This window comes from Protopterus annectens, chromosome 10.part0, assembly GCF_019279795.1.
Source record: "Protopterus annectens isolate FY-2018-M chromosome 10.part0, PAN1.0, whole genome shotgun sequence".
NCBI classification, from domain to species: Eukaryota; Metazoa; Chordata; order Ceratodontiformes; family Protopteridae; genus Protopterus; species Protopterus annectens.
This window is the reverse complement of record NC_056744.1, coordinates 196,768,586-196,783,090: the sequence shown is the minus strand read 5'-3', so window position 1 is coordinate 196,783,090 and position 14,505 is coordinate 196,768,586. Positions and strand designations below refer to the sequence as shown.

Here is a 14,505-nt window from a genome sequence, read left to right as displayed (position 1 = left end):
AATTACACAAGTTTAATAGAGATGTTATGGGTTACGAAAGGGGTAAGCCCTTTGGAGCCCAACAGAAAAATGTTAGATTTGCTGACTCTGATAAGAAGAAATTGGGGCCAAACAGAAAAAGAGCACGCTCCATACTTATGGGCCCAGTGGCACCTCAGGTGATGAGTCTTCTTCGGCCATCGATATTGACTTCACCCCTCTTTCCGAATCTCCCACTGCAAAGAGATGCCCTAGCAATGACCCTTTAGGGGGAGCAGACATAGGGGCGGGAGGAAACATAGGGCCAATAAACAATTTACAACAGCTGTTGGATCTAATAATACCTCATTAAGCTCTAACAATAATATACATAACATTTCTAGTTATGTTCTTTCAGGAAGAGAATTAAAGCTACTTAACAGAGGCTTGAATTTTGTTCCTGTTTTTTTTTTTTGTATATGAAAACACATTGGTTAATGATGTATTGATTTTTGTCGATTATTGAATCTGAGATTGTTTTTTTGGGAAAATAACAATACCCAAAGATCTACTGATTTTCAGTTTCATAAGTCTAACTTTATCCCTCCAGTGGATAAGTATGTGGGTATTTTCAAGGAATGTGTGTAAAAAGACCTTCATTTTAATAAATCCCTATTTCCTAATATCAATAACAATCTAACCATTTTGAAACAACAAACAATGCAGCAGTTGATGGCACAACAAGATTTGGTAATATTACCAGAAGACAAGGGTGGGGCCATAGTGATTATGGACTGGGCCAAATATTTGGCTGAGTCTGAGAGACAATTGGGGGATGCACAATTCTATATGTGTATGCCATTAGATCCGACATTACAGTTTAAAAAGGAGATTGATAACTTTCTTAATCTAGCTTTGGAAGAGGGCATTATCAACCGAGAAAACTGTCTATCATTTGATAGTTTCTGACCCTCAATCACAATATCTGTATCTCCTACCCAAAATTAATAAGGATTTGTCTACCCCTCCCCCCAGGAGACCCATTGTATCGGGCCGTGGTTCATTAACTGAACCATTATCGGCCTTTCTGACAAAATATCTACAGCCGTTGCTGTCTTTAGTTTGTGTCAGGATTCAAGACAATACAAATTTTCTACAAATTATTGAGAATATGCAATTAGAGCCGGATTGGCTAATGTGTACCCTGGATGTGTCCTCACTATATAACAACATCCCACATTGAGCTGGGCTTGAGGCTTTGGAGTTTTGGTTGGATCAAGCCAATATCTATCCCCATGGATTTAACACATTTTTAGTTTGTTTAACTGAACATGTGTTGACCAAAAATGTTTTTATTTCTTTTGTAAATGTTTTTGGCAAGTGAAGGGTATGGCTATGGGGGCATCTTTTGCCCCCATCTATGTGGATCTTTTCATGGGCTATATTGAACATCAGCTAATTTATGATGCATCACATAATTTATATCTTGGGGAAATTTACATTTGGTGATGCTACTTGGATGGTTGCTGGATGGTGTGGGGGTTAAAGTTATCTTCTTACAGCAATATATGGAATACCTAAATCAAAACAAATGGTTCATTCAATTCACTTTAAGTGCTCATAAGGATTCCATCACATTACTAGATGTTACTATCACTAGGGATACAGACTACACATTCAAAACTGAGTTTTTTTTCATAAATATCCTCAGTATAACATTCTGCTGCATGCTCACAGTCACCACCCCCGACACATCATCTGCAATATACCCAAGTCACAATTTCTCAGACTGCGTTGCATTTGTTCCTCACAGGACACTTATGCCCATTATGAACAGGATCTACATACCCGCTTCATCCAGAGGGGATACAGTGATGATAATATCTGTCAGGCTAGGGATTTTGCTAGGTAACAATCCAGATCTGATTTATTACAATATAAACAGTTTGATGTTGACAAAGACAGACAACAGCCCATCCGATTGGTTACAACTTTTGGACAAAATATTCAAACCTTTAAACACATCATTAACCATCATTGGAACATCTTAAAAGCCAATGCTAAGCTCAATGAAATTCTTCCCTCTATATGCTCCCTCTCTTTTCACAGGGGACCCACTTTGGGGTCTCGTTTTAGTTATTATAAATGCAAGGTCCCGCCTTCATTCCAACAATCCACTATATTTGGCAATAAGGTTAGGGGATGTGTACCCTGTGGACATTGTTCTGCATGCCCCCACATATTCAAAACCAAGATGTTCACAAGTTCTAGTACCCCCGAGGTATATGATATTTTATGTTTTGGGAATTGCAGCACTGAATGGATTGTTTATTTGGCTACCTGCTCTTGTTTGGCATTTTATGTAGGACAAACGTCCAGAACATTGAGGCTTTGAATTTCCGAACACCTCAGTGAGATCAGGAACAGGAGAGCCACATATGCTTTATATAAGCATACCTTAATTCACAAAACAGCTAAGTTTACATTCACAGTTATTGATAAGGTACAGGGTCAGAGTTTTTCTAAAGTTGGTTGGCACACTATATTAAACAATAAAGAATCAGGTTGGATTACTCGGCTGGGGGGGGGGGTTGTTCAAACTTGGCCTCAATGAGCTGTTTTAGTTTTTTTAACCAGCATATAATATTCTTGAATGCTAATAATGTTGTCTATTTAAGTGTCAGGTAATTTTCAGTTGTTATGAAGCACTGAGAAAGGCTATTTCCGAAACTGGTATGCTGTTTGTCTTTTAAGCTACCATAATAAAATATTTTTTTAGGTATCACCCCCTTTGTGCTAGAACTTTTTGGTTTTCTTAGTTACTGCCTTTGGTTTGGGCTATGCACATCCGTACGTGTGGGTGCTTGTGTTTGCTGTATGTATGTGGATTACCATACATAATAGTACAGGTAGTAATGTACTTAAATTTTTTCTTCCTCCTCACAGGTGAATGTGGGGGTTGGAGTATGTCCACCTCACAATCTGATTTCAGTGTCTCATTGGACTCTGATAATGATGGTGACCATAGTGAGTCACATGTTCGGTTTATGGGGTTTGGATCTGTCCATGGCTTGACATCCCACTTGCTCCCCAGTGTCCCTGCACACAGTCAGTATGCCCACACATAACCAGTCCCCTGTGGCCACAGATATTGGACAGTCAGAGTGTAGTGACTTTGAACAGGAGAGTGTGGCAACTATGGCATCAGTGACTTTAGATACTAGCCATAGCCAGAGATCTGGTGAGGTCCCACACATGCAGATTGACAGGGGTGTTTGAAGTAGGACTGCTGCCCATCCACCACTTGTCACAGGTGTCACAACCCGAGTCACTTGATGCATGTTCCTGTCCATCATGGAGGCACAGGCATGTTCCGAATGCACACCAGACAGATGCTCAGGATCATGGATGCAACACAGTCTGACATCCGTGACTCCCTCTACCACATTGATGATACCATGGATCATTTCACTGATGTTGTAGACAGACAGTGGGAAGATAAATTGTCAGTCCCTGACCACACATTGTTTTTGCTTGAGCATCTGGTGAGAGTAGCGCATAGGACATGTGGACATAGGTCAGCAACACCATCTGCTGAGAGTCTGCATGGTCATGCACACACACGCTCCTGTAGTGGCAGTACCTCCAGCATTACAGAAGGGAGTGTGCTGTCCACATGACAATGTAGCAGGCCATGGGCACATGGTCCTGGGTGGTACCATGTGGGACACGGGCCTAGCAGACACCAGTCATCATCAGCAGCTAGCACCGCATCTGACCCTGGGCATGGTGGTGCCAGTTCCACTCCTGGCAGAGCCAGTTCCCATGTTCATGGTCAGAGACAGTGAACTGTTCACTCTGCCATGTACGGTCCACAGCTGTCCAACATACACAAGTATAGGGCTAGCACTTGGTTTGACTGTGTACACACACACACACACACACACACACACACACACACACACACACACACACACACACACATATTCAAACATTACTGTCACATGCAGGTCACCAACAGACATACACAGAACCTCTCCATGGCTCAGCAAAGCAGCACCCCTTGCTGACTCACACACATGCTGTCAACTGTTTGGCACAGCCTAGGCATCTGGAATCCCCACATCACACCCTGTGCATGTAATGATACCTGTGCCACATCCCTGCCATCCATACCATTGATGCAGGGACATGCAAATATGTGTCTGATGCACAGGGTGACTATATTACATTACATATGCTTTTTTAGTGTAGTAGTGTTATGGCATGACAGGTGCTGTATGCTGACATGTGTTATGATTACACATCAAAGTTTGTTTACCTTTGTTGCATGGTATTAGATTGGTGGTAGTGTTGCAAAATGACAGGTGTCTCACAAAACTGTGTATGGTTTTGTTCCAGGTCTGGGTGGCTAAGCTATGGAGACTTGGTGGCAATACAGTGGCATAGGATAGCATGGCAGCACAATATAAATATGAACTCAGCAAGGTACAGCTGTATATGCACATGTTTACCTAGGTGCATATGTACAGAACAGTGTGTCGGGGACAATTGGGGCAGTCAGTGTAATCTTGCATGCATACCCTGTGACAATGCCTGCTACCCTTGATATGTGTCACCTGGGTGTTCTGTACATACAAATGTATGTGGTGGCGAACAGCATGTTGGTAGATGTGAGCTATTTAGGGCCAGCAGCTAGTGACAGGGCAGTAAAATGCATGACAACTGCATACCCATGCAGCCATATGTGTACTGCTGCTTGCCTTTTGTGATATTAGAACCCATACCTATCTATTAGTATACACTATAGCACTAAGTAGTTTTCACATGTGCCATGGAGCTTATCTGTTTTGACATTGTCAGCCACTGCTGTTAAGGTGGATGACATCAGCAGGCCTTGCAAAGGAGGCCAATGGGGAGGCTGGCAGGTAGTCACAGGGCCTTAAAATATATAACCATTGCACAGAGATAGGCACACTGCTGCAAGCAGATATATTTACACACACGTGGTGGCTGCTTTCAGATTTGAACCCCTACCTACCTACTATTACACACTACAGTTCTCAGCATGAATTGCACATGCCACCAGTTACATGTGGTGTATATGTGGCTGCAGCCATATTAGTTGCGGTACATGCAAACCGGCCTTGTCTTATACAACCTGTGTGGCCTACATAGTGATTTATGCTGTTATTGTATCTAGTATTCTAGCAGTAGTGTACCTGCTAATACCCCCGCTATGTGCGTACAGTTACCAGTATCACCATTTCTGGCCACTTGTACCTTGCTAGGTCACAATATGGCCTGTCCAAGTCCTGTGTTGAAGCCATTGCACATTACACCACCTGTTCACCGTTGTCTGTCTACATGGCGGCATTCCACAGGCACAGGGTTCTGTGGTTGGGTGGATTATGTCATTATGCAGCCTTGGTCTTTTACCAACAGACAACTGTTATGTGTGCAGGTGCAGATAACCCCGGCATTCTGCATGTAGATGTGGACATTCGTGCATCCCCACACACACATATACACATATGTATATATATATATTTGTATATATATATATATGTGTGTGTGTGTGTGTGTGTGTGTGTGTGTGAATATATATATATATATATATATATATATATATATATATATATACATATATATATATATATAATTATATCTATATATGTATAAAACAGAGATGTCAACTTAGGTGTAGCTATGTGTGTGTGTTATGTAACAGTGTAACAGTGTTATATAGCTATATGTGGAGGGTCTGCATCACTGTACACATCTATGTAGCTCTCTCTCTCTATATATATATATATATATGTATATTTATATATATATATATATATGTATATATATATATATATATATATATATATGTATATTTATATATATATATATATATATATATATATATATATATATATATATATATATATATATATATATATATATATATACACATATATATATATATCTGTGTGTGTGTGTGTGTGTGTGTGTGTGTGTGTGTGCCCCATAATGATAGGTAGGGCAATCGTGTGTGAAGGGTATAGGGAAAACAGATATGTATACATAGCAGACATATTTTCACGTCGATTCTTTAGGCATATGAAGCATCAGACATGTGCTCAAGTAGAAGCATGCCCAAGGTGAGGGTCAGTACTTACAAGGTGACTTCAGGCCAGACCTACCTGTACTCCAGTCTGGGATTTTGTGTGTTGCAGCCAACTGGCTGCTGCACCTGATTCAACAGTCCAGCACCTCCCTGATATTTTGTCAAAGGGATTCCCTGCCTGTGTGCTGAATGTGATATATGAGTGATACCTATCAATTGCATGGGTCATCTAACAATTAAACAATTAGCCTAAACCAATTAATCAATAAACATTAAATAATACTTAATACTGCTTCCTCATCAGATAAGAAGCCTCCAGTTACATTCCACATTCAGACCCTGAGGAAATAAAGTGTCATATTTCAAAATGAAAATACTTTCTTTATATAACAACTTCTTTTTATACAAATCATCAGAAAATACACCTTTCACAATATGTTCTAAGATAGTGGCTTATAACCCATTTGGATTAGAATTGTGAGCCAGCATAAAATGTTTAACAAGACTAGCTTCTTTATTATTTATAATATTCCTGACATGCTCCTGCAGTCTAGTTTTAAACTTCCTTTTACTTTCTTCTATATATACAAGGTTACAAGGACATTTCAACGCATAAATAATACCTTGAGTATTACAGCTATATATATTTTAGCCTCAAATACATGGCCATTTATATACTTAAAAGTTGGAACAATATAATGACAAACATTGCAATGACCACAGGGTGAAGTTCCTAGTCTCTGCATGGTCCTATACTGCAGTGTCTCAGTGGGATATTTAAATTTATTGTGTACCAAGATATCTTTTAAATTCCTACCTCTACGAAATGAAATACCTAAAGATCTAGACAATAAATTTTCAGGTCCATTGATCTAAACAAAACATTCCAGTAGTGTTTAACAATATGTATTAAAACATCACTGAAAACACTAGATGTAGAGACAAAATAAACTAGTATTTTCTCTTGAGTTCTAACATCTAACTTATACCCCTTACTTCCATACTTATACCCCTTACTTCCATAATTAGTACCAACTTTATGTTGTTCATTATCTGATGAGGAAGCAGTATTAAGTATTTTTTAATGTTTATTGATTAATTGGTTTAGGCTAATTGTTTAATTGTTAGATGTATTAGGGTATATGTACTGTGTAAGTTATGTGATGTTTTATACTCCTTGAAGGCGGTTGCCGAAGTGCTAGAGGTACAATAAACTGGTGTTTTAAGTGGATTCTTCATCTGTGGTCTTCTGCTTCTCTAACTTGTTGCAACCTGCTGTTATACTAGCTACATTCAGTTACTCAGAGCATGTATAATGTCTGCAGGTTTGGCCCTCTGTCCCTCTATTGTCTCCAGCTTTGTCCAGCTTTTTTGTAGTAACAGATTGTACATATTGACAGTCTGTGGGACTTGTACCAAAGGAGTACCTCACATGCAAAATTTGTAGGTGCAGCCAGCATTGAACCATGAACACCATCAACCATGCTAATGTACTTAGCCTGCTGAGCCACAACTGCCACCATAAAATGTGCTTTAATTCCTCCCACTATCAACAAAAGGCACAGCAAAATAATGGGTATAGTTCCCCATACTAAAGGGGTGGCGTAAGCCACAAAACTATGGGCTAGGCTTGTAAATGCCCTTGGGCAGATAGCCTAGTATGAACCTATGAACCTATGAACCTATGAACAGCAGACAGACATATACCCTTTGACCCATGCATATTGTGGAAAATAGGACATATCGCTGGGTTGTTTGGGACAGCCATGGGAGTGTGTGGTCTGCTGATATATCCTTGCCAACATACTGTGCTACTGCAGTTGTATGTGAACACTGATGTGGTGGGGATAGGGGATTGTAGCATTGAGAGTCATGCGTCTGTACCATGATCCCACTGTTTGGCAATTCCTTTACATACTGCCAAGGGTTTTGATACCTTGTAGCCTATTGCATATTATGGATTAGTCACTACTGGACAGAGTACCTGTTGTCCCACATAGCTGTTTTGTTCTCTGCAAGTATCCCACTTGCCCACTCTACTCCCTTGCATAAATGCAGCAGGTCCATACATATGCTACCATAGTCTAGTACCTCATACATTTGTTGTAAAGGAGAGTGACTTACCTTGTGCAAGCAGCAGTTGAGATACCTGTTTTTCAGGGCTGAATCTGTCTGATGCATGCAGTAAATAGCTAATACATGATGAGGTACAGGTTGTCTTGTGTGGTTGGCATCCTTTTTACTATGTATGCGAGGGGGCTATATTATAAGATCAACAGTTGAAAACATCGAACACCATATGGTCGATGTCTTCAAACATCAAACTTATAAAAACAACAAAAAAAGAAAAAAAGTATAAGCAGGGGGGCAAGGCCCATTGCACCCCCACATCCCCCACTACTTAAATATACCATCTCTGAGACTGCACTACATTGCAGTAAATGGAAATTTCCCCTTATGGAGATTTCCGTTTACATGTTCAGTGTTGTGCACTTTCGCTATTCTCATGTCAACAATATCAGCTTCGATATTGTCGGCTTTCGAGAATATAATATAGACCCGTATGCGAGTCAGAGTTAGGTGTCAGTCCCTAGGACCCTAGGCTGTCAGTGCATGTGCTATGTGTTGCCTTTTTGCCAAGGCCAGGGCATACTGGACATGCCTACATCTGTCTACAGGGACAGCCTCAGGGGAGTTCCTCCTCTGAGACCCCTGTGGGTGTGGCTCTGGAGAACTTTGCACTGTTGGGGGGCTGTGTGCCCCTTCCTTGTGATGATCCTGCCACAGCTGTTTCCACAGGATCATATTGTGCAGCATGGCACATACTGTGAACGTCTGTGCACATGTGGCTGGAGAGTACTGCAGAGCTCTATCAGTTATATTGATGCACCGGAACCATAACTTGGGCAGCCCAAACACATGCTCTGTGATGTTCCTAGTTTGTGCGTGTGCCTCATTATGGCATTCATCAGTAGGTGTGTGTGCATTTCTGATGGGTGTCATCATCTATGGTTCTAGTGCATAGTCATCATCCCCCAGTAGATGGCCATATGGGATGTGCCCCATGGCAAACATCTGGTACAGCTGTAATGTGTGCCAGATATGGGAGTCGTAATAACTGCCAGAGCTGCCAGCACACACATTCATGATAATGCCCTGGGCATTGCATATGACCTAGCACTTGATGGAGTGATACCCCTTGCGGTTGATGTAGACTCTACCCTCCTCACCGAGCGGTGCTTTAATGTGTACATGAGTACAGTCTATGGCACCCAATACCTCAGGGTAGTGTGCTACATGGTAGAAGAGATACAAACTGCTAGCCCTCTCCTTAGGGGTGTGGGGTAAATAAATGTGCTCACTGGCATGTGTTTGCATGGCAGCCAGGAACTGGTGAAGTACCCTGGATGCAGATGTCTGTGAGACCCCCATCATGTCCCCAGCTGGTTTTTGGAAAGTACCTGTAGCTAGTATTCTAAGGGCTACAGATACCTTTGTTTCCACTGGGATTGGTTCCCCTCTGTTGGCTCTGGGTCTGAGATGAGGGTGACAAAGCTCAGTGGGTTCTTGTAGTACGTCCCTGTCCACCCCATAGTGCTGTACACTCTCCAACTCATGTAGCTCCTGGAAAGTTACCCCGGGCCTGCAAACTATTCTACTTCTCAGTCTAGGCCTATTGTCAGTGGCAGCAGCACTGACCTCACGCTCTAACACATACAGATGTAGCAGAGCAGCAGCAAACTCTAGTATTCTGTCTGTTAAAATTTCCATGGCTCTACTCCAATAGTGCAGATTATGGGGGGAAAATCAGATTGTAGGGTGTATGCATACTTTATAGTGCTCTACTGCAGATGCAGCTTGTGTGATTGGATAACTATGATGCATTCCACCTGCCAGATACATCACTAAGGGGTATGAATGGCCCATTGTAAGTGGGACAGGGATTATCAGTATTTTATACATGGTTGGCTTTCTCAGGCAATTAGCTTTTTTTTAACTGCCTTCCCTGCTAAGCACTGCAGTGAGGTGTACAAACCAATGGTGCTGGTATAAACACTGTTCAGCAGACTGGCACACCCCCATGCACAGGCATGGTTAGCATAGCTCAAACTAGCTAAAACACATGCCCTGCAGCTAAACAAAGCTTAACAGCACTGGACACACCTTCCTGCTTAGCTGCACAGCGTGCCACGCAAACAGGTGCTGCTGAGCTCCAATCAGCTTAAACATACAGTGACACACCCCATTTTGATGTCAGCTACCTGTTCTGTGGAGACCAACATGGTTCTGCTGCTACATGGATATTATTTGCGGACACAGTAGTCCATTTTTGCTATTAGGTAACCCCAGCTCATTTCCATACAGATCTATGCACACAACCTGGAAACTTCACTATTCCAGGGCCTTCTTCCTTAGCCATCACTGAAATGTACCATTTTACATGCTCCATGAAGGGCCCTATAATGCATTATTCTCACATATTTCTTAGTTTTAGTTTTTATGCTTTTTAATATATATTATTTGCATGACAGCACATTTGCACACTGTTGCTTGCCATGCAAATCTATTATGGACATTAAAAAAATATTTATTACATTATGTTGCATGATGTTTTAGACACACAGGGCAAAGTTTTGTACATATACATGCTTACTATGCAATTTCTGACCTTCTAAATGGGCTTTTACAGCCCCTGTAACACTTTTCCTTTCTTGTACACTGAAATTTTCCGTGTACACTTTGGACACCAACATGGGGTCAGCAGGACTGCCTATTTGCTTGCTGGTTTACTCCAGCACCCTCATTTGCATGCAATTTGCATGCCATGGACACTTCTGTGTCCTCAAGCTTGTGCATGCCCCTCTGCTCTGTTTACTGGATCGCATGGCTGCTTACATCCGTGTAAGCTCTGTGCCACTATGCCTACATGGAAAATCAATCCATGTAGGCTCTATTGAATTCCCTCCAATGTGTTTTGCTTTAATAGAAGAACTAAATCCCATCTACCAGGCATCACTTCATGATTACACTTCATTAAACACTGATATATAGAAAATGCACGTGTCACATTTCTATCATAATTACAGTATGTGTTTGTCCATAGGGGTGAACTTAAAGAGAGACATTTAAACATGCGTATTGTAGGTGCCACAGAATATATTCTGCTTGATCTAAAGATATTCAGGAGGTATATGGCAATACTTTGAGGTGACCGACATTGCAACTATGGTGCTGTAGTTGCTTTTATCAAATTAAAAGAATGAGAATGAGCTCCAAATTAAAAATCCTAGATGAATAATTATAGCTGACATCCTTAGAATACTGGCGAAGATACTTTGCAAAGGAACTATTGGTGCATATGCATGAGTAAAAGCACTAGTGCCAGTAACAAAGCATTATAAGTCAAATCACAACCTATTAGTAACAAAATACTATAAATCAAATCACAAGCTATTAGTAGCAAAACACTGTAAATCAAATCACAAGCTATTAGTAACAAAACACTGTAAATGAATTCACAAGCTATTAGTAACAAAACAATGTAAATGAAATCACAGGCTATTAGTAACAAATTGCTATAAATCAAATCACATGCTATTAGTAACAAAACACTGTAAATTAAATCACAAGCTATTAGTAACAAAACACTGTAAATCAAAACACAAACTGACGTTTTGTGCCATTCAGAATTCAGCTGTCAAGCTGATAGAAGTTCTAGATTATGTAGAGTTGACACTTGGAATAGCATTGTGCAGTTTTCTTTATTACCCCCATAAGACAGCCAGGCTGTGTGCAGGGCACTTTTGGTAGATGACAGAACATGGAAAATTGTATAGTCATTTAAAATACCACCTGTTAATCCATCCTTAACATATCACAAGTTAGGGGCCATGTGTTTTGTACTATATGTCTTGTAAAATAACCAGATGTTATATAATTCCAAAATGGACACAGCAGGTGGGGGAACATAGATACATAGCTAACAGCCACTGGGCCAGAAACAGCAGTGTCAGAAGGACAAGACAGCCAATGAAAATATGTTACAGTGGTGTTCTTCATTTCTTAGTGGTAGAGCAGTCTTGGAGTTCATTTTCTTAGTTCCATTGTGGATGTGGTGGTTCCAGCAGTCATTTTGTTTAGGCTGCTAGTACTTTTCAGCTGAGCAACTGCCATATAAGTAATCTAGACCCCATAAAGGTTATTAACAAGACCTGCATGATTCATTTATTTTCTAAGACACGCCATGAAAAACATTTCCAGAATACTGCAGAATTGTTATGGAAACCTTAATGGAAGTAGTAAGTGTTAAGAGTGTGCTGCTGAATTTATAACAGATGAACTATTTTAGTTACTTCACATTTGTACAGTCTAATTAAACCTCTGTACACATTTTATATACCTTCAGCTTCTCAGCTTTATAAAGGATGTTAATTTTACGAATACAGCAGGTCAGGCTGTCTATTTTGACATGAATGGTGATATGCCAAACCAGTATGACATCCAAAACTTTCAGTGTTTCGTAAATGGAACGAGCAAGACTGTAAAAGTAGGCATCTTCAAGTCATGGGCTCCCGCTGATGAGCAGATTCAAATAGACCCAAGAGCCATTCTGTGGAGTGATGGCGCTGCAAAGGTTAGTGCAGATATTTACAATGTGAGGTGCATAATTTGACATTGTTTACTTTATTTCCTTTTTTGGCATTATTTGCTTATGCAGCTGCTGTGTGTTATGGGTGGTTAAACTGGAAGTGCCTGGGTGCCCATTTCCCTTATTTAATTTATTGAAATACAGTCTTGCAAACTTTCAGTATACTGACCTGGTGAATGATAAAATGTCCAGTAGTACTGCAAACTAATCCACTCAGATGATTGCATTTCTCACGTGTTTCCTCTTCATCTTCTTCTATCAGATTCTAAAACATTCCGAAGGAAATTTTACATTTAAGGCCAGAATACAGTTTAATAAAAACATGTTTTCAGTCTCTGAATATAGTTAAATGCTACTAACTTTCTACAAGTGACCTACCTACCAAAGGAAGCATAATATTCTGTAAGTGTTCATTCAGTGAGTCAGGATATTTGCTATATTCATCTTTACACACACACACACACATATATATATATATATATATATATATATATATATATATATATATATATATATATATATGTTACTGGCATACAACACCAATTTTAAGAAGGCCGTCCCCAAGTTTTATATCATATTCTTTACAGCAGTTATGTGAGATAAACTAATGTTTAACACAGCAGTCAATGTCTAATATAACACTGCAATGAACCATATGCATTAAATCTTTAGATAGAAATATTAAACATTTATTTTAAATGTCATTTCCCAAATCCAACCCCTGCATCTGAGAAAATCCCCAATAAATGATGCAGAGGTCCATTAATTATATTTATACATCAGGCACATTTAATCCCACACCCCTATTTTGTAAAGTGTTCCTTAAGGAACTGCCAAATGTCTTCATCTCAGCTTCACAATCAGGTATAGGGTGAACTGCAGTGAAGGAGCTCAGATTTCATGTTGTGTAAATCACATTTTACATCAGATGAATGATGCCCAGCATACTATCTACAGTAATAAATAAAACTTTCTTCTGGCAGTAGCTTGTCTGTGAAAAGTCATGCTAGTTATTTTATTTGGTAAAATTATTCATGTATTTGTTGCCACTCAATATACATTTAGCTGGTATTAACTCTGTTCCAAGTGGATGACATAACAATAGAATCTCTAAAGTCATTCAGTAGTTCTGACATCCCACATACCACATACCATTAAAAGAGGTCCAGCAAAAAATGATGAGTGTCAAAACACTGAGCCAGGTGGCTACAGGCTGTCTGAGAACTTTGAGAACTCATTACTTTTCTTCATCATCATGGACATTATACTACAAAAAAATTGGATTATCTTTCTTCCCTTCTTATTTCCAGGTCCCACAATCTGTTTGCAGTGAAAGCTGTGGCCAAGGATATAGGAAATCTGCTCGTAAGGGGCAGCCCATATGCTGTTTTGATTGCATTGAGTGTTCTGAGGGGGAAATATCAAACCAAACAGGTGAGCATTGCAAAGTAAAAGCTAGTTTAATCGTTTACTGTTGGAAATATATAAATGGTAATATAAATATTAATAAAAACAATGTCAGGAGTGTCCATTAGAAGAAGCCATATGATTTATGCTTGTTTTTGTATGTGCTCTCCATTGCACATGTTTGTTTCTATAAAGGTGTTGTAGTTATTGTCTTCTCTTTTCCCTGCTTGGTCTCGTTAGGTAGTTTTTGCTAAAAAAGGTGAGTTCAAGCTTTACATGAAGCCACTACCTGAACCTGTTAACATAACTCTGGCACCCAGTGCTCTGCTGTGTGTAGATCATATGCTTGTTCTATAAAATTAGACATTATTCTACT

General features: G+C 39.9%; 1 protein-coding gene across 1 annotated transcript in view; it reads left to right on the top strand.

Moving 5' to 3' along the window:
* LOC122814119 (extracellular calcium-sensing receptor-like) overlaps nucleotides 1-14,505 on the top strand; it is a 168,120-nt gene that overhangs the window by 100,359 nt on the left and 53,256 nt on the right. Inside the window, exons 3-4 of the mRNA XM_044086735.1 lie at nucleotides 12,480-12,707; nucleotides 14,033-14,156. Coding sequence (XP_043942670.1) covers nucleotides 12,480-12,707; nucleotides 14,033-14,156 — 352 coding nt within the window. The remainder of the gene's footprint in view (nucleotides 1-12,479; nucleotides 12,708-14,032; nucleotides 14,157-14,505) is intronic.